The sequence below is a fragment of the Corvus moneduloides genome, chromosome 28, assembly GCF_009650955.1.
Source record: "Corvus moneduloides isolate bCorMon1 chromosome 28, bCorMon1.pri, whole genome shotgun sequence".
Lineage (NCBI taxonomy): Eukaryota > Metazoa > Chordata > Aves > Passeriformes > Corvidae > Corvus > Corvus moneduloides.
This window is the reverse complement of record NC_045503.1, coordinates 4,239,122-4,258,767: the sequence shown is the minus strand read 5'-3', so window position 1 is coordinate 4,258,767 and position 19,646 is coordinate 4,239,122. Positions and strand designations below refer to the sequence as shown.

The 19,646-nt window shown below is 49.7% G+C and overlaps 2 protein-coding genes across 4 annotated transcripts in view; one reads left to right on the top strand and one right to left on the bottom strand.

Annotated features, from left to right (window-relative positions):
• The window catches only part of UPF1 (UPF1 RNA helicase and ATPase), a 21,180-nt gene extending 5,422 nt beyond the window's left edge, over positions 1-15,758 (top strand). The window contains exons 2-24 of one of the 2 annotated variants that reach the window (XM_032092427.1): positions 327-469; positions 828-917; positions 1,162-1,329; positions 2,161-2,341; positions 2,805-2,966; positions 3,545-3,629; positions 3,778-3,876; positions 4,082-4,190; positions 4,976-5,135; positions 5,249-5,367; positions 5,611-5,775; positions 5,958-6,072; positions 6,156-6,299; positions 7,180-7,393; positions 7,573-7,690; positions 8,788-8,944; positions 9,823-9,965; positions 10,722-10,896; positions 11,589-11,670; positions 12,294-12,455; positions 12,571-12,788; positions 13,157-13,279; positions 13,379-15,758. In XM_032092427.1, coding sequence (XP_031948318.1) covers positions 327-469; positions 828-917; positions 1,162-1,329; positions 2,161-2,341; positions 2,805-2,966; positions 3,545-3,629; positions 3,778-3,876; positions 4,082-4,190; positions 4,976-5,135; positions 5,249-5,367; positions 5,611-5,775; positions 5,958-6,072; positions 6,156-6,299; positions 7,180-7,393; positions 7,573-7,690; positions 8,788-8,944; positions 9,823-9,965; positions 10,722-10,896; positions 11,589-11,670; positions 12,294-12,455; positions 12,571-12,788; positions 13,157-13,276 — 3,129 coding nt within the window. In that variant the 3' untranslated portion in view covers positions 13,277-13,279; positions 13,379-15,758. Of the gene's footprint in view, positions 1-326; positions 470-827; positions 918-1,161; positions 1,330-2,160; positions 2,342-2,804; positions 2,967-3,544; positions 3,630-3,777; positions 3,877-4,072; positions 4,191-4,975; positions 5,136-5,248; positions 5,368-5,610; positions 5,776-5,957; positions 6,073-6,155; positions 6,300-7,179; positions 7,394-7,572; positions 7,691-8,787; positions 8,945-9,822; positions 9,966-10,721; positions 10,897-11,588; positions 11,671-12,293; positions 12,456-12,570; positions 12,789-13,156; positions 13,280-13,378 lie in introns of both variants that reach the window. The other variant, XM_032092426.1, reaches the window with a different exon arrangement.
• Positions 9,148-19,632, bottom strand: GDF1 (growth differentiation factor 1). Of its 2 annotated transcripts, none has more exons than XR_004236864.1 (2): positions 17,508-19,231; positions 9,148-9,161 (listed from the first exon to the last, which is right to left on the bottom strand). XR_004236864.1 is itself a non-coding variant. In XM_032092490.1 (2 exons), the coding sequence occupies exons 1-2, from the start codon at positions 19,614-19,616 to the stop codon at positions 17,691-17,693; spliced, it is 1,068 nt and encodes a 355-aa protein (XP_031948381.1). In that variant the 5' UTR covers positions 19,617-19,632; the 3' UTR covers positions 15,813-17,690. The 2 variants fall into 2 exon arrangements, 1 of the variants encoding a protein (XP_031948381.1); XM_032092490.1 differs by lacking the exon at positions 9,148-9,161 and adding an exon at positions 19,355-19,632 and having other exon boundaries at positions 15,813-18,496.
• Positions 19,633-19,646: the final 14 nt, after the last annotated feature.

The following is a 19,646-nucleotide window of genomic DNA, read 5'->3' as shown; positions in this document are numbered from 1 at the left end:
GCAATCTGATTTTTTTTTTCCTGCTTATCAGTTGGAGTTTAAATAATCCTGTGAAACAGAAGGTAATGGAGCAAGTATTGATTGTAGGATTGTATGGAAAAATACAATCTGCAGGAAAGCAATCTCCTCCAGTTAACTTTTTCCAACTTATCGGTTGCAGTTTAAATAATCCTGGAAAACAGCAGTTGATGAAGCAAATATTGGTTATATAATGGGTGTGTTTCAGCTCTTGGCAGCATTTTTCTGTGGAGATTTTTAAATGGCACACAAGATTTTGGGTTGAAGAGGAGTTTGGGGTTTATTTTGGGTGTGCACCTGCATTCCAGGTGAATGGTCCTGATGGAATCCTGCAGAATGGAGCTGTGGATGAGAACGTGGCCAAGACCAGCCAGCTCCTGGCAGAGCTCAACTTTGAGGAGGATGAAGAGGACACTTACTACACCAAGGATCTCCCTGTGCACGCCTGCAGGTGAGAGCCAATCCCTGAGAATTCCAGAGGGAGGGAAAGGTGGATTTTGGGAACAACTTCCTGTGCTGCTCTCTGAGTTCTCATCCAGATGTGGAGCTGCCACATCCACTTTTGGCCACCTCTGAGCTCCCCCGGGAATAAATCCCAGGCTCAGCCAGCCCAGTGGTGGGAAGTTTTAAAATATTTGTGGCTCACAACAGAAATTTGCCTCCTCTTTGATGCTTCTCCCAACACTGTTGTTCCCCAATTTCCACTTCCCCTTATTTTTGTGCACTGTAAATTGAGTTAGAGCTTGGATTTGGATTTTCCTCTAAGTAAGTAGCCAATCACTTCCTGTTTTTTTCCCTTGGAATTGCAGTTACTGTGGGATCCATGACCCTGCCTGTGTGGTTTACTGCAACACCAGCAAGAAATGGTTCTGTAACGGGCGTGGAAACACATCTGGCAGGTAAATGGGGAAATGATGGAAATAAAAATGGCAGTTTTGTACCCATTTCCTCTCCTTTCACACTCAAAGCATCCATGCACTGAGAAACTTCTGGAACTGTTCCCAACATCTTTGCTTGGATGGAACGAGGCAGATCCTACCAATGTCTGCCACCATAAACAGATTTGTGTTTTAATAACTGATAATCAAGACTAAATGTGATTTAGCTGTGAGATTGCTATAAACCTGTGCTGTTTGCTTGCAGCCACATTGTGAATCACCTGGTGAGAGCCAAGTGCAAAGAGGTGACTCTGCACAAGGATGGACCTCTGGGAGAGACTGTCCTGGAATGTTACAACTGTGGCTGTCGGAATGTTTTCCTCCTCGGCTTCATCCCAGCCAAGGCTGACTCTGTGGTGGTTCTGCTGTGCAGGTGAGAGAAGGCCTTTGCTGCCAACTCTCCTGCATAATCTGGTTTTTAAAAAGCAACCCTTGCTTTCATTTTGTCCCAAAATGTGTTTTATGTTCTGGTTTGCCACCCTTTTTCCTTCAGGTGGTCATAGAGAGTTCAGGAGGGCAGGTGGATAATGCAGCAAAGGGAGTTCTGTTACGCTGGGCAAACATCTTAGTTCTGTAGAAAAGTATTTTTCCAAACTCTTGTGCATTCCTTAATGGAAGAAAGGAGTTTTTTCCCTTTTTTTTTTGAGCTTTGGAAGAGTCACAGATCAGTTCAGGAAGTTCAGGAGCCATGGAACAGTGACTCTCCCTCAGGGTGTTTTTCTCTCAGCTCACAGAATCATTTGAGACCACAATAAATCAGAAATTGTTCTGACAGGCTCAATCAGAAATGAAAATTTATAATTGTGTGTGTTTTAATTCAGTGCTGTCACTGTGTATCTGACAGTAGAAATTGTGTTTCTGTGAAAGGAGTTCTGTTTGGGAAATAATCCCATTTTCTGATCTGTGTGCACAATCCTTATGGATTGTAACCACCTCCGAAGGTGTCATATTTAATATTTTAAATGCAAACCTTTTCAGTCCTCGAAACACCCAACAACACTTCTCACAATCCTGACCCTTCCCAGTACTGAAATAGCAAATACTGAAAAATGAATTTTCCCAGCAGACTGGGGTTGTTCTGCTGGTTTTTTCCTGTTTCTTGAGTAGTTTCAGGAGCACACCAGCCCTGCTTTTACCCTCCACGCCAGGCTTTTCCTTACGCTTGTCTAATCTCCCAATTCCTTGCCGTGTTTTGGTTGTGCAGGCAGCCATGTGCCAGCCAGAGCAGTTTAAAGGACATCAACTGGGACAGTTCCCAGTGGCAGCCCCTGATCCAGGACCGCTGCTTCCTTTCTTGGCTGGTGAAGATTCCGTCGGAGCAGGAGCAGCTCAGGGCCCGGCAGATCACAGCCCAGCAGATCAACAAACTGGAGGAGCTCTGGAAGGTACAGCCTGGGGTTTTTTTGGGGATATATTTTACCAATTCTGATTTTTTTTTTTGAAGGAAGGACAAGACTTTTAGGAACTCTGTAAGGCAGAAATCACACAAGGTTTAAATCCTGCTGTGCCACTGGGAATTGGTCAAAGGATTCAGGAAACTGTTGAAAGCTTCACCAACTTGAAAAGCAGCTTTCCTTGCTCATATCTTCCACATATCTCTGCCTTAAGTGATGCCCAGCAGAGCAGGGGATTGTTGCCCCATTCAGTTACTGGGTTTTTGAGAGGTTTTGTGTCCATCCTTTAAATTTAAACTGGGTTTAACCATGACTTGTAGTGCCTTGGTGTAGTTTTAAGGGTAGTTCCACCTTGATATCACTCCCTGTATCAGTAAAACACAGTTCTATCAGTCCTGCTGTCACTTTCTATACTTCAGACTTTGAAACAAAGCATCTGTGCTTTGAATTCCAGGAAAATCCATCTGCAACCCTCGAGGACTTGGAAAAACCTGGTGTTGATGAGGAACCCCAGCATGTCCTGCTTAGATATGAAGATGCTTATCAATACCAAAATATATTTGGTCCTCTGGTCAAGCTTGAAGCAGATTATGACAAGAAACTCAAGGAATCTCAGGTAAAATATGTGAGATTTGCCTGTTAGAGGGGCTGCTGATCATTCTCTGGTGTCAAACGTGGTCACTTCCCAGCACAACAGGAAACCTTGAGTGAAATAAATAAATATCTTAATTGTTGTGATAATCAGCATTGATGGTGCTGTCTGATAGCAGGGGGAAGAGAGGAAAATCCTCACAGTGAGGGTTTTTAAGAGCTTGAAACACTTGGGAACTTCTCACCTTCTCTGTGTTGAAGTTTTTTCTGTCCCAGAACTGCAGCTTTTTGTTACCCTCAGAACCTGCAGTTCCCTGTCAGGGAAATGGGAATTCTGGGAGGTCCTGGAAACATTTAATGAGTGTTTGAAGGGTGGGAGAATTACACAGCTGGTGAGCGGGACTTTGTTTCTCATCATTAATTCTTGTAGAACAGAATTCACCTTCTGCAGGTGCTGTGAACTCAGCCACAGGAATAAATACAGATTTTTGTGATGTTGGAACAGCAAGTTTTGTTATTTCTCCACTGTTTTGAAGCACAGGACTGTGGTGGTTGGCAAACAGCTGTTCAAGAACATAATAGGTGCTTTTTTTTTACCCTCAGACCCAAGATAACATCACAGTCAGGTGGGACCTGGGCTTGAACAAGAAGAGAATTGCTTATTTCACTTTGCCAAAGACTGATTCAGGTAAGGACACCTCGATTGTCTCTTTGTCAGGGTTTTTTTTCTGTCTGCTGAATAAAATCAGTGTTCAGAGCACTCTGGGGATTGGCCTGGGATAGCTCTGGAAGGTTTTTGTGGTTGCTGAGAGCTTTTTTTTGTCCTTCCTTTGCAGACATGCGCCTCATGCAAGGAGATGAGATCTGCCTGAGGTACAAGGGAGACCTGGCCCCCCTCTGGAAAGGAATTGGGCACGTTATCAAAGTTCCTGATAGTATCCTTTACTTAGAGAGCCCTCAGCAAGGCCAAGCCAAGGCTGGAGTCGTTAAGAAAGTCATTAATTATGTCCAAAAGTAATTCTCAGCTGATTTTAAATTTGTCGGGGGGGGGGGGGGGGAAGTGCTGAAGAAAATCACCAAAATTGGGAAGAATAAAATTCAAATGTTTGCTCTAAATTACTACTTAACGAGGTTCTACAGATTATGGTGATGAGATAGCCATCGAGCTGAGGAGCAGCGTGGGAGCTCCTGTGGAAGTCACTCACAACTTCCAGGTGGATTTTGTGTGGAAATCGACTTCCTTTGACAGGTATTGAGGCAGCACCTCGGAACTCGGCAGGCACTGGATGCACTCGGTGTAGATTTTTTGTTCTTTGCCTTCAGGGAGTGTTTTTGAACAAAAAAAAATTGTCTTGCTTTGGCACCACCCATCAGAAATCCCAGTGTGTGGTGAATGCCTGGCACCTGGTTCAGAGAGCCTGACTTGGGCTAGAAGTGGAATCAATGGCATAAAATGGCCAATTGTTCTCATTTTGAAGAGTTTGTTGCAAATACATCAAAGGAGGAAATTTACCTTGTGTTTAATTAGAAACATAAGAAGGAAAACCATTTTGTAGTTCAGCTTCCTGAAATTGCTTTAAATAGTTAAAATTTCAGAATTTGGCTGTGGGGCCCACAGGCTTCAGCCATGTCTGTGTTTTGTAAGACAGCAGTTGGCTTCTTATCCTATTACTAGAATTCCCTATTATTAGTATATCCTATTGTTATTATCTCCTCTTATCCTTTTATTTTATTCATTATGGTTGCAAATTTTCTTCAAATCTTTCACCTCAAATTACTGTCACAGCTTCTGTCAGCACAGGCTGGTTCCTGTCCACATTTTTCTGGGAATACCTTGTAATTTTCACATGGGGGAAAAGGCAAAATCTGTGTTCTCAGAGTGTCATTTTTGTGATTTTAATTAGTGCTGGATGTTGTTCTCTTTCCCATTTGTGCCTGGTGTCTGATTACCCTCCCTGTAGGACACCTGTGGGTGGTTGACTTGAGGCCACACTTACCTTTAGGAATGATTTTCCTGCTTTTCCCTCATTTCAGAATGCAGAGTGCTCTGAAAACATTTGCAGTGGATGAGACCTCGGTGTCTGGCTACATCTACCACAAGCTGCTGGGCCACGAGGTGGAAGATGTCATCATCAAATGCCAGCTGCCAAAGCGCTTCACAGCACAGGGACTCCCTGATCTCAACCACTCTCAGGTAACCTCATCTCCTCTCACTGCACAGGATGAGAGAAAGGGTTTATAAATAGAGCTTAAACAACTTAGATCCTGTGCTTTGAATGTTGAATAGCAATAAACCTTATTTTTTAGGTTTATGCTGTCAAGACTGTCCTGCAGCGTCCTCTGAGCCTTATCCAGGGTCCCCCTGGCACTGGGAAGACAGTGACATCAGCCACCATCGTGTATCACCTGGCCAGGCAGGGCAATGGGTGAGAGCTGCTCTCTCTGAAGCTTTAGGGATGAGGCTACTTGATTCATGCAAAGCATCACCTTGATTTTAAAACCAAAAATCATTTGTATCATTGAACTGTATTTTCTGGGGGGACTTGGGGTCCTTTCACAAAACACCCTCCCCCGTATATTTTTAGGGGATGTGTCATTATTTATATTTTATTGCAAGTTTAATGGAAAAAAATTTCCAGTTGATTGAGAGTTTGGGGTGATTTTTGCAGGCCTGTGCTGGTGTGTGCCCCCAGTAACATTGCTGTGGATCAGCTGACGGAGAAGATCCACCAGACTGGCCTCAAAGTGGTTCGTCTGTGTGCAAAGAGCCGCGAGGCCATCGACTCGCCCGTGTCCTTCCTGGCACTGCACAACCAGATCAGGAACATGGACAGGTGAGGAATGAACGAGAACCTCAATTTTAGTGTTTAAGATGGACACAGCTGATGGGCATTGTCACCCTTGCACCGTTATTTGCTTGATGGAATTACTTCTGCTTTAGTTAAAAATCACTTTCACTGCAATCCTACAAAGTTGGTGGTTGGGCTGTGAAGCAAAACTCCTGCTTTTTTTGCAGCATGCCAGAGCTTCAGAAGCTGCAGCAGCTCAAGGATGAGACTGGAGAACTTTCCTCTGCTGATGAGAAGCGTTACCGGGCGCTGAAGCGCACGGCAGAGCGGGAGCTGCTCATGGTGAGGCCCTGGGGCTGCCACCCCAAATCCCTGCCTGTCTGCTGATATCCCAGTGCTGATCCCTGCTTTCCTCCCTGTCCCAGAACGCTGATGTGATCTGCTGCACCTGTGTGGGAGCTGGAGATCCCAGACTGGCCAAGATGCAGTTCCGCTCCATCCTGATTGATGAGAGCACCCAGGCCACCGAGCCGGAGTGCATGGTGCCCGTGGTGCTGGGGGCAAAGCAGGTAAATCCCTGGATTCCCTCTAAAAAGGAATTTATAAACACAGCAGGAAATAGCACTGAGCACTCACATTCCCACTGTAGGTGCACAAAATGTTTTTTTTTCCATAACATAGACCTAACTGATTTTATTTTGGGTTAGCCCTGTTAGTTTTCTGTTCCCATGGCCTGGAAGGTGTTGGTGCTGTTGGAACAATCTGGAGAGTGAATAAGATTTTATATTAAAATGATCAGCTGCAAAGAGAGTGACACTAAAGGTTTCTGAGCCTTTGGGGAGATCTGAAGCTTATCACAAGTCAGAGTGATTAATTCCTAATATGTCAGGCAGTGGTTTAAACTGACAGAGAGTGGGTTTGGATTTGATATTCAGGAGAAATCGTTGCCTGTGAGGGAGGGGAGGCAACAGGTTGCACAGAGAAGCTGTGGCTGCCCCATCCCTGGAAGTGTCCAAGGCCAGGATGGAGAAGAGAAGCTCCAGGGAGACCTCAGAGTCCCTTGCAGGACCTAAAGGGGCTCCAGAAAAGCTGGAGACGGACTTAGGACAAGGGATGGAGTGACAGGACACAGGGAATGGCTTCCCACTGCCACAGGGCAGGGTTGTATGGGATATTGGGATGGAATTCTTGGCTGGGAGGGTGGAGAGGCCCTGGAATGGAATTCCCAGAGCAGCTGTGGCTGCCCCTGGATCCCTGGCAGTGCCCAAGGCTGGGTTGGATGGGGCTCAGAGCACCCCGGGACAGTGGAAGGTGGGCAGGGGGTGGCACTGACTGGGCTTTAAGATCTCCCAACCCAAATCACAGTTCCGTATTTCCCAGCAGGATATTTTTATTATTCTAAACAAGCTCCAGCAACCAAACTGAGCTATCCCCAAACTCTCCCCACAGCTGATCCTGGTGGGTGACCACTGCCAGCTGGGCCCTGTGGTGATGTGCAAGAAGGCTGCCAAGGCTGGGCTGTCCCAGTCCCTGTTTGAGAGGCTGGTGGTGCTGGGCATCCGGCCCATCCGGCTGCAGGTGCAGTACCGCATGCACCCCGCCCTCAGCGCCTTCCCCTCCAACATCTTCTACGAGGGATCGCTCCAGAACGGGGTCACCGCAGGTAAGAGGCTCCTGCAAGCCCCCCTTCCCCTCAGCAGGGATCAAAGCAGGCGTTCTCTCATCTAGCTTAGGGTTTTGAATTAAAAAAATGGCATCGCGCTCCCTTTCGAGGTGCTTTGATATGGAAATTGCAAAGTGGTGTTGCTGATTTGTTCTGTTCCCTGTTCTTGTGCTCCTCAGCTGACAGGGTGAAGAAAGGCTTTGATTTCCAGTGGCCCCAGCCTGACAAACCCATGTTTTTCTACGTGACCCAGGGACAGGAGGAGATTGCCAGCTCAGGCACCTCTTACTTAAACAGGTGAGCAAAACTCTGCTATCTAAGCTTGGCCTCAGTGTTCAGGGCAGGGCTGGTGATTCCTCAGTCAATGAATAAAACCTCCTTTGCTGCTTTAATAAAAGCTGCCAGCAAGGGGGGGTGCAGCCTGAGCTGCATTTCAGAATTGGTTTGCCCTGGGCTCCTTTTTTAGCAAACCAGGAGAAAAAGGCACCAGGTGGGAGCAACTCAGAGCTGGAGTGGGCTGGGATTGTTGTGTGGAGGAGTTCTTCCCTCACTGGGTGTAGGAGCATGGGATGATGAAGTGCCTGATGTGGATGAATTTGGGCCAGCAGGAAATGCTGATCAAGTCACATTTTGAATTCCAATAACTCCTGAAGCAGAATCCTAAATCTCAGATTTTGGTGGCAGTGCAAAATGGATGGAAATGAACTTTTTTTTCCTATCCCTTTTTTCTGCACATTCCAACTTCTTTGTCAACAAATAAACTTAAAATTTGCTCCTCTTGGGTCATGATTGTTCATGTGCCTGGCAGGGAAACCAGCCCAACTTGTGAAAAAAATATCAGCCGAGATATTTTTAATCTCATTCTGTTTCCTGAACAGCATGTGCAAGACTGGATACAGTGCAGCAGATTGTGCACAGACAAACAGCACAATAGTTGGCTGATAGGGGGCATTGACATTCAAAACATTCTATATTTAAAGCTTTAAGATAAAGCAGCTGAAGGATCTGGGGGATGTTTGGAATGATGTTGATTATAAAAGTTACACGTGTACATTCAACTCCAGCAAGAAATTTCATTTGGAATTAGGGGGGTTTGCTGTTCCAGAAAGTCCTGTTGTGCAGTTCTGAGAAGGTGGGGGTGAAATTTGTGTTTTTTCTGAGATCTCTGAGATGTTGGGTCTAGCCCCAAATTCCTCTGTGCCTGTCCTGAGTGAGGAGGTGACGGGTGCTGAATGTTCCTGCCAGCTTGAGCCGAATTCATTGGCAGTGCTTGAGCAAAATTGATCTTTCTATTGAAGCATCCTCATGTGGAAGGCTTTTAGATCCCATTAACTTGCTAAAAACTGAGCCCTAATGCCCTGATCCTCCTTGGTTGACCCAATCTGCCTCTCCAGGACGGAAGCTGCCAACGTGGAGAAGATCACCACGAAGCTGCTCAAAGCTGGGGCCAAACCTGACCAGATTGGCATCATCACCCCCTACGAGGGGCAGCGCTCCTACCTGGTGCAGTACATGCAGTTCAGTGGCTCTCTGCACACAAAGCTCTACCAGGTACTGGCCTGCACAGAAGCCCAAAAAGGCACAGATTGTGAAATTCTCAGTATTTTTATGTTTACTCCATCTTCAGGCTCTTGGTCGGTGTTGATTGATTTTTCAATTTTTAAGCTGGATTTGGTTAAAATCGAGAAGAGTTAGGAGGTGCCAGTGGGAACAGGTAAAGGAGGAAGCCCTGCTAAAATCTGTGTGGAAAGAGCCTCCAACAAATCCTCTGAGGCACAGGAGGGAGAGGTCACTGGGGCTCCAGCTGTGGAAAACCTTGTGCCTTCATCAACTCCCTGTGCCAAGGGACGTGCAGGAAACCAAGCAAATAAATCCTGGTGGCCACATGATTTATTTGCTTGGGAACATGTCCTGCCAGCAGTGAACTCCTCCACCAAACATAAAAATGAGCTGCTACAAACAGGACAGTTATTATGTTTAATATGGCCTTGTTTTGCAAGACTGAGAACTTGAGCAGTGTTTTCACTGCAGGGAAACTTGGTGGAAATACTTTTCCCTGTGCCAGGAATGATGTGTCCCTCAGATTCAGGTTTCTCAGAGCTAATTTGGAGCGCTCGTCCTACAAATTTTGGAACAGTCAGAACTTTTTGGCAACACCCTCAGCAAAGAGCTGCTTTCCACAGTTTTGGGGAAACAGGAGAACCATAAAGCGCTGAACATGAAAGGAATTTCTCCTGAGCTGAGACTCTCTGTTCCCCTCTGGGGAAGCTGTTCAGTGCCCGGAGGAATTACCAAATCATCCCCCACTCCAAAACCAACATTTTTCTCAGATGAGGGGAAGGTTCAGTGCGTGGCCAGAGCGTTTGGCAGTGCCTGTTGGTGGCAGAGCTGTTTTGCTTCCGTGATTTACGTGTTTTCCTCTGTTCCAGGAAGTGGAAATTGCGAGTGTGGATGCCTTCCAGGGCAGGGAGAAGGATTTCATTATCCTGTCCTGTGTGAGGGCCAATGAACACCAGGGAATTGGGTTCCTCAACGACCCCAGGAGGCTCAACGTGGCCCTGACAAGAGCCAGGTAAAGGGACATTGGGCACGTGGAGGGAGCTGCAGGGATGGAGTGGCAGGACACAAGGAATGGCTTCCCAGAGGGCAGGGATAGATGGGAATATCGGGAAGGAATCCTTCCTGTGAGGGTGGGGAGGGGCTGGGATGGATTTCCCAGAGCAGCTGTGGCTGCCCCATCCCTGGAAGTGTCCAAGGCCAGCTTGGAGCAGCCTGGGACAGTGGAAGGTGCCCCTGCCCATGGCAGGGGTGGCCCTGGATGGGCTTTAAGGTGCTTCCAACCCAAACCATTCTGTGCCATTTTTTTTATCTGCTCACCTCAGCCCATGTCACCATTTGGCATCAGTAGATTTTAGAAGGCACCGTGTCCTTCCCGTTCTAAGGACAGATCCCTTCCCCAGCAACCATTTCTTGGCCATTTTGCTTTTTGTAATGGATTTGATTCCAAAAAGGCTGATCAGGAATCCAGCCCGATGCTGCTTGGCTTCCCTGCTGTCTCCAGCCTTTAAAACCAGCACAGGGTGGTTTGGTTGAACACAGAGCAAGCCTGAAGGAGGAAGTTTGTGCTGATTGAGAAACTGGCTGCAGCAATCTCCTTCCAGGTGTTGAGCCACCCTCTGGAAATGATTGCTGTAAACAATTCCAGTTGCATCAGGCTCCTCCTGGAGCTCCCATTTTGCTGCCAGAGAGAAGAACCCGGGGGCTGTTCTGACATCAGCGTGGCTTTAACTGTGACCCAGTTAATTTTGCTTCCTCTGCTGTTGCACAGGTATGGGGTGATCATCGTTGGGAACCCCAAAGCCCTGTCCAAGCAGCCCCTCTGGAATCACCTCCTGAATTACTACAAGGAGCAGAAGGTGCTGGTGGAGGGGCCCCTGAACAACCTCCGGGAGAGCCTCATGCAGTTCAGCAAACCCCGCAAGCTCGTCAACACCATCAACCCCGTGAGTGACCTCCCCTGGCCCTCAGGGCTGCTGACAGCAGCCAATTAGGCCTTGATGGATTAATTAATCATAAATGGCTGCAATGAGCCACCCACACAGCCTCACACCCCCAGAAGTTTCCATTTTTGCTGCTTTTTGATGCAGCGTGACTTCAGGGGGAAGCAGCTGCTGCTGCTGCTGTCCCCAGGCTGAGCACTGGGAGAAAAGATTTCATTATTTCTTTTTAATTGCAGGATTTTATGAGGGGTAAATTCTGAGGTGAATGAAATAAAGGAACTGGTTTGTGTAGAAAGGGCAAGCTCACTTAACCCTCAAGCTGCAAGTTTTATGCTTGATTTTTAACATAAATGCTTATTTTGGGGGAGCTTGGTAGCCACCACAGACAGTGAATAAAGCAAGGGAATTATCAGGGCCTCAAAATAGACTGAAAACTCATCAAGTGTTTCACAGTTTGGGAGAGGCTGCTGTAAAATCTTATTTTTGGTGCTCAAGATGTGGCTGGAATAAGAATTAAAGGTTTTCTATGTGTTAGAATTAATGTTTCCTCAACACTTTTGTGATCTGTGGAGTTTCACTGCGTTTTTACCCCAAATAACTTCCACTGAGGTTAACTTCCACTTAACTGAGGTTGCAGTGCAAGGTCTTCTGGAAAAACAGTTAGGATGAGTGCCTAATTCCCAAAATCTCTGCAGGGTGCCCGTTTCATGACCACTGCCATGTATGATGCACGGGAGGCCATCATCCCAGGCTCTGTCTACGACCGCAGCAGCCAAGGTAAAGGAAATTCCCAAAATTTACTTTTATGGGTTTATTTTTCCCCTAACCAGCCCCCTTACACACTTCAAACTTGGAAACTTCTTAAATTAAACTTGTGAAACTTTTGGATTTGTTAAAGTTTTAAACTTCAAACTACAGAAAAATACAGAATTTGAGGGCTGAAAATGTTGGGGATGAAGTTGAGGGCTGAAAACATTTGAGATGAGTTTGAGGGCTAAAAATGCTTTGGATGAAGCTGAGGGCTGAAAATGTTTGGGATGAATTTGAGGGCTGAAAATCTTTAGGATCTGCCTGGCTTTTGCTCTGTGTAAATAGAATCCCAACCTGATGTGTGCAGAGCAAGTGCAAAATGAGGGGAAAAGGAGGGTGAGAAGCATTTCAGGAATCTCAGACGGTTCTGTGAAGAGGAGCTGTGGGAGTGAGCGTGTGTTGGATGAGTTTATGGGATTTCCAGGTGCGGAATAAACAGCGAGGCAGAAATGCTGGTGGCTCTTGGCACTGGGAGCTCGTCCTTTTCCACGACTGCTCCATCCTGTTCCACCCCGTTAAAATCAGGCCTAGGAACTGATCTTGGAATATCCAGGATTCCTGCAATCCCTGTGCTTTTCCCCCTTTCCCAGGGCGCCCATCCAACATGTACTTCCAAACCCACGACCAGATCGGGATGATCAGTGCTGGCCCCAGCCACGTCACTGCCATGAACATTCCCATCCCCTTCAACCTCGTGATGCCCCCGATGCCTCCCCCGGGCTACTTCGGCCAGGCCAACGGCCCCGCTGCAGGTACAGGGGGGGGAAAAGTGGCCAGGAGCCACTTGTAAGGGATCAAATCTCTTAAAAAAATGTGGTTTTACCTATAAAACCTCTCACTGTTGGGTGGGATGAACTCTTTTTCCAGGCCGTGGGGCTCCCAAAGGAAAGACCGGCCGTGGCGGGCGGCAGAAAAACCGATTTGGGATTCCTGGCACGAGCCAGTCCAACCTCCCCAACAGCCAGGCCAGCCAGGACGTGGTGTCCCAGCCTTTCTCCCAGGGCCCCCTGACTCAGGGCTATATCTCCATGAGTCAGCCCTCACAGATGAGTCAGCCTGGGCTCTCCCAGCCGGAATTATCCCAGGTGAGCGTGGCTGGAGGGATGTGGGGAGGTTTTCCTGGGGTTTGTGTTGGTGAGCCATGCCTGCACATCTCCTTCCTGAGGGAAATGAAACCGAAAGTGCTCTTGGTGACTCAGCTGCAGCATTTACACCCTGCACTTGTTGGACTCTCAAAGTGCACAAGGGCGTGAAAGTGAAATGTTGCTTCAGCTGGGGCTTAACTTTGAGCTGATGAGCAGCTCAGAAAAACCTTAATTTGGCGAAATTCTGCACCAAAAAAAGCAGATTTTAAAAAACCAATCAAACCCTCTCAGCTTTATCATTAACCTGCTTCTGCTTTGCACTTGAGCTGACACTGACTTGGAGGCTTCCCTCACCTTTTCCCTTCCAGGACAGTTACCTTGGTGATGAGTTTAAATCCCAGATTGACGTGGCGCTGTCACAGGACTCAACTTACCAGGGGGAACGTGCATATCAACATGGTGGAGTGACGGGACTGTCACAGTATTAGAGTGTAAGAACCCCCCCGAGTCCCCCCTCCCCTGATTTAACCCTTTGGGCAGGGTTTGGATGAGCAGGGCCATCCCTAACCAAGCTCTCGTTCTGCCTCCAGGTTGAGGAAGAAGAGCTAAGCTTGTGTGGAGCTTAGTTCATCAGCATTTTATTCTGGGTAATAAAAAAAATAAAATAAAATGGATACCTGTTTTCCACTGCTAAAACTGAAGCACCACTGTGTGAGAGCAACAGGAGAAAGAAACCAACCAACGGAGAGGAGAGAGAGAGAGAAAGGAGCGCGCGAGAGAGCCACTGCTAGAGCTCACTGAGACAAGGAGACTGACCGAGAGGAGAGAGAGCCCTGAAGGACTGGCTGGCGCCTCACTGGGAAGGAACTCACCCCAACAGGAGTGGTCAGCTGAGTCCCTGCTCCCCCAGTCACCCCCAGCTCCAGAGAAGGGCCTTAAAAGCAGGTTTCACTTCATTCCATACTTCTCTTTGCGAGCAGGGCATTAACTTTTCAGAGCAGATGGGGAGAGGAAAACCCTCATCTCAGAGTTGGGCTCCTTTTGCAAGGGGTACTAAAATATTTTAGCAGTAACTGTTTACATTTTAGAAGCAGAGTATCTGAGAGAGGGGAAAAAAGAGAGAGAGAGAGAGTCCCTGACTGGGTGACAGCCAGCCAAGCAGAAATCCAGCTGCTGCTCAACTCTGAGGTGCAGGTTTTGTTGTCCAACACTGGCTCTGAAATTTGTGTCATCGTGTCGCCCACATTCTGAACGAGGTGGTTTTAAAAGAGATTCTTTCAAAAGGAGCACTGAATTTTTTAAGAAGTTTTGTCTCTGAATTCTTAGTGGTGGACCTGGGAGATTTAGATCCTTGTTCTGAGAAGCTTATATTACAAAAAACTAAAAAAAAAACCAAAAAAAAAAAGTTTCAAACAAAAAATTAGAGCACCAACCTTGAGAACTTTCAGTGTGATTTAAAGTTGCAGCAATCAGCCTCTTCTTCCTACATGGGATAGCAGTTAGAGTGAGAGGAGCCTGCGTGCTCGAGCAGGAGGGTTTCAAAGTGTTTTCTGTATGCTTTAATTGGCAACTGTCTGGACTCTACTCTGTGAAAAACAGCCTTTCTGTAAGATGAACTTTATGCTTGAAAGGGGACGGGTTCCTGTGCCCTTCGGCCCTGGAGGGAAGATGCAGCCAGGCCTGCTTTGGTCCCCGCGGATTTGGGGGAGGAGTAGTGGAAACTGGGGATTATTTTGGTTGGGAAGTAAAGACTCCACGCCACTGCAGGAGCAGGATGGACAAATGGACAAAGCAGGCAGGTGGTGGAAGGTGGCCTCTGAGAGAGAGCTGGGTTTAATGGGAGAGAATGGGTCAGGCTTTGGGGTGGCTCCTTCGGTGATTAAGGCAGGCAAGGGACAGATTTGAGGTGTTGGAGCGAGCCCGGAGTTTTCAGGGGGTGGCCACGGCTGCGCCAGCCCAGCTGGGGATCAGGACTGAGAACAGCACACGAGGAGAAGCCATCCACGTTCTGAGTTGTACCCATGTCTTAAGCAGTCATAGGGGGACACTGGGAGCATTTCATTTCTGTCAAAACCTTTCTAGAAACAGCGCAGAGAGAATTGACGATTCCTCCAGACCCATTTTTAGCAGACCCTGAAATTAGAATAACCTCTACCTCCCAATTGGCAGCAGCAGCAGCAGAGATTGATCCAGAACCTGGGTGTTCCTCAAGCTGGAGTGAAGGTAGCTTTACACTCTAAGGGCTCCAAGTGTTTCTAGTCTTTTTTTGGGGGGGGAGAACTCAAAATACCTCTCATGTGAATGTACTTCAAACAGCTCAAACCCCATTTTTTGTACCCGGGGCGGGGGGAAGCCCTTTCATTCCTGTCCTTCCTGTAGATCCTTGCCCTGGATTCGCCCCGAGTGTCTGACCTGGTGTGGAACAGCCCCAGCCCGGGAGGGACGTGCTCCCCCACCCCCCGGGGGGAGCTCCAGAAACTGCAAAAACTCAACTAACAAAACCCATTCTTTTCTCATCCAAAGCTTCCAGAGTTTAGACTTCTAAAACAGTGAAAGAATGGAGACACAGGCCACCTTCCTTCCTTGTGAGATGGACTGTTTTATTTATTAACATTGCCGAAGGGCTTTTTAATTTTTTTTCCTTCGTAGGCTGCGTAGTGGCGTAGACTTTTCTGATAGGTTTAAGCTGGCCCCCTCTGTGCAAAGCTATCCATGAGTAATGTAGCCTCACCCCTTTATTTCACTGCTGGGAATGCTTGCCTCTGCTTCGTGCTGGTTTTTTCCTTTGTAGCAGTTAAAACTCTTGAGTTTTACAAATCCAGACATCAGTGCTAGCACGGTGTTAAAACTCTTCTTTTTTTTTTCTTTTTTTTTTTTTTGGATTAATTATATTTTTTTTTGTCTCAGTTTTGTTTTAAAACCTGTTTGTCATCAATAAAAAAATAACGAATAAACAGCTCTTGCATTCAAGGTGGCCCCTTAAGTTTCAATGAGGAAACCATGCAACGTTCATTAAAGCTTTAGTCTGATTGTATAAACTTCAAGTTTATTACTTTTTTTAAACACGGACTAGTACAAAAGTGGGGGTGTGCATAGCAGAGGGGAGTGAGCAACGAAACTGGGGAAACTGGGAAATGCCCCCACCCTCTTCCAGCCCGTGCAGGGGGTGGGAGCCCCAGGATTTGGGAAAAGCTGGAGCTGGAGGGGCCCAGCCCAGCCTGGAAACTCCCCCTGCCCTGCAGGAAACACGAACATGGCTTTGCCCTGCCAGGCTCGGGGGTGGGGGCTCAAAGCTGGGCCTGGGGGGGTCGGGGTGGGGGTTTAGGCCTGGCCTTGGCACCACCCTGGGCACAAACTCACGCCAGGGTGACCCCAGGTCCTGTCCTAGGTGGCCACAGGGACAAACCCAGGAATACTCAAAGGTTTTCTTCCTCCTGCCTGTCTTAAATCAGAACTAAATGGCTCCTGCTGGCTGGAGTTAAGCCCTTAAAACACTAAAATGGAGCAGAGCAGGGCTGGGTGGAAAAACACCTGGATTTGGGAACGTGAATCCAACTAAAGCTGCTCCAGGCTCGGTCTTCAGCTCCACATTTGAGGTGTTAAACAAAAAAAAAAACACCATCACAGGGGACCCACAGTGGTTAAACCCTCAGTGCTTCCCCTGTGGGGAGGAGGTGGGAAAACTTCATCAGACCTCAAAAGACACAACACTGCTACAAAAACAGCAAAAAACCCAAAGCTGCGCTACGGGGTCAGGTTCACAGTTCAAAAACAAAGAGAAAAAATTCAAGTCTGCCTCGGATTCCTTTTCAGTTCCCCCAAAATCCCAAAAGTGGTGGCAGGAAAGCCTCACTCTGGCGGCTTTACACGCTCAGGGAACAGCTCAGGAGCTGGGCCCGGGCTCCAAACCTCTCCGAGCCCACGCTCTGGAAGTGGAAGAAAAGCGGCCAAGGATGGGAAGTGGTGGAAATTCGGGTCCCTGCTGCCCAGCCCTGCCCCGTGAAGCGACTCCTGAAGAGCTCAGTGACACCACCGCGCACAAAAGCCAACAAATAAACCAAAAATAACCCGAAAAAGCGCAAGAGTGCAGAGGTCTGTGCTCTGCCCTCGCCTGAGGCTCGGCTGCCACCTGGCTCCTGCCCCGGGACACTCAGGGACACCCTGGGCTCATCGATTTGCAAATGAGGTAAATTAATACTGACTCGCAGCAGGCTGAGAGGGGAGGAGATGCCACTGACCCCACCACGCCTCCCTGAATTCCCTCAGCCACAACATCGCCTGCAGGATCCTGCCCTTGGCACGTGGCTCCCAGGGGATTTTTTAGGTAAAACCTTCATTTCTTAAGCAAAACCTCCACTGCACTTGGCCACCCAACACAACCCCTGTCCCTAAACCACCCCATCACCAACCACACCCTAAAAACAGCCCCCACAGCACAAGAGAAAGCTCCTGCCTGGCTCTGCCTCTGCTGGGAAGGGATTTGGTCACCCCATGCCTGTCCCTGCAGCTGGATCACACCCCGGCCCCATTTCACCCAGAAAAGTCATTTATGCCCTGAGAAATCTGCAGAGTTCAGCCAAAAACCCAAAAGCTGCAGCCCTGGGGTGCCTGGCACAAGCAGAGGGGAAATCTGGGATTCACAGCCCGGTGCCACCATCACCTGTGGAGAAGGGAACCAGCACCAGGCCTGGTCATAATCCCATAATCCCATCACCCAACTAAATCAACTCCAGCAACGCCCCCTTAGTGCCAGACCATCCCCAGTGCAGAGGGGAGTCCCTGACGCTCCGGAACCACCTGAACACAGTGGGGATTTCACACACATTTCCATCCATCCATGATCCATCCACCCATCCATCCATCCACCCATCCCCTCTGCCCATCCTTCCCCCACAGACCCCGCTACCTGCAGCCACACTCGTCCACCACCATGTCCTGGTAGTGCCGCAGCACCACGTTGTCGCTGTTGTCGTAGTAGAGGATGGAGATGGGGGAGAGCCTGACGGGGACGCAGCAGGGCTGGGGGGTGCCCTGGGGGTCCAGCGAGTGCACCATGGTCTGCAGCACGGCGTGGTTGGTGCTGTTGAGCTCGGCCGCCAGCGGGAAGGGACAGTCCCCGCGGCAGTAGTTGGCCAGGTAGCCCTGGGGGGCGATGATCCAGTTCTCCCAGCCCACGTCGCTGAAGCTGATGTAGAGCCGGCGGGGCTTGCACAGGGTGCTGGGGGTCACCGAGGGGCTTGGGGCGCTCCTCCTCCTGCGGGCAGCCTGGCACTGCTGGCCCAGCGTCACCACCAGCAGCGAGGTGGCCGCGAAGGCGTCGGTGCTGGCGCAGAGGCTCCGCAGGGTCCCGCTGTCCCCGGCGCGGCCGCTGGCCGAGATCTCCAGCACCAAGGCCAAATTCCTGCCCGGCATCTTCCCGTCCTTCACCGCCGCGCTCAGGTTGAAGAGGAGAGATTTGTGCAGCTGGACAAATGACCGCTCCACCAGCGGCCTCCGGCCGGGCTGGGGCAGCCCCCGGGGGGACACCTGGTAGAGCCGGAGCTCCAAAACCTGGCCCGGGCTGGGGGCGTGGTAGGAGTTGTGGTGGAACTGGAGCTCCAGCTGGGCCATGGTCAAGCGCTCGCCCTCCTCCAGCGCGGAGAGGTTGAAGAACAGGAGCTTCCGCAGACACAGCCACCCCTGGGGCTGCCCCTCGGGGAGGAAGCGGCCTGACAAAGAAGGAGAAACAGGGGTGCGGGTGGCTGAACCCTGGGGCTGGGCAGGATCAGCTCCCGGGGCTCCAATCGAAGCTCCCGCAAGAGGCATCCGGGGCTGGCAGAGCTGCAGAAGGTGCCAGGGCTGCAGGGAGGGTTCCCGGCCCCATGGCACGGCCTGCAGGGAGCTCGGGGGGCCCCGACCGGGCTCCAGGCTGTGGCACTGGGACGCTGCAGCCACTCCAGCATCTCCTCTGGATGCTGCCCCGCATCCTGGGGCGGTGTTTTCCCCACCTGTCTGCCCCAGGCTGTGGGTTCCGGCTGTTTGGGATGGACGGGGAAAAGAGGGCGAACAGCAGCGAATTTGGGGAGCTGCCGGGTTTAGCCAGCCCGTGGCAAAATGGAACCACAAAAGAGCTCTGTGGTGCCTTGAGACCTCCAGGACACAACACAAACAGTGCCCAGGGAACCGAGAACGGCTCAGAGGAGCCAGATGTGCCCTGGGGTCAGCCAGAGGCGTTGGGACAATGAGGAGCAGGGGGGACACAGCCCAAGGGCCGAGCATCCCCTCCCTGCCCCATCCCCGCTCACCCCCACCACCGCGGATCCCAAAGCCTGGGATCAAACCAGCACCTCGGGAGGGATTTGGGGGGGCTCCAGGACAGAGCCTGGCACAGCTGCCCCCCCTCGCCCCCTGCCTCGGCATTCCAAACCCATAAACCATCACCTACAACTTTCCAGAGGGACTTCACACAGCGGGGATTTCTCCTGGGATCCAGCTCTGGGCGCTGCCCCGGCCTCGGGACACAGGGAAGGAAGGAGCGGAGCCAAGGCTCGATCCCAGGGAAAGCCCCGAACGCGGCGTGGCTGTACCTTGGTCAGCGAAGACACGGACGATGCTCCCGGGCACATTAAACTCCTCCACCCTACAGGCATCCAGCTCTTTGTCCGGCCAGGGCAGCGCCTTCCTCTTCTGGAAGATCCTCCAGAGCACGGGCGGCACCGGGACGGGGCTTTTGGGGCTGGGCTTGGCGCTCAGACCCAAGGATTTTAACAAGAAACTTTCCTGCAAGCTCAGCTCGGTGGCCAGGACGGGGCTCAAGAGAGCCCAGGCGAGGGTGCGGAGAAGCCACATCGCTGCCGTCCTCGCCCAGACAAAGAACAG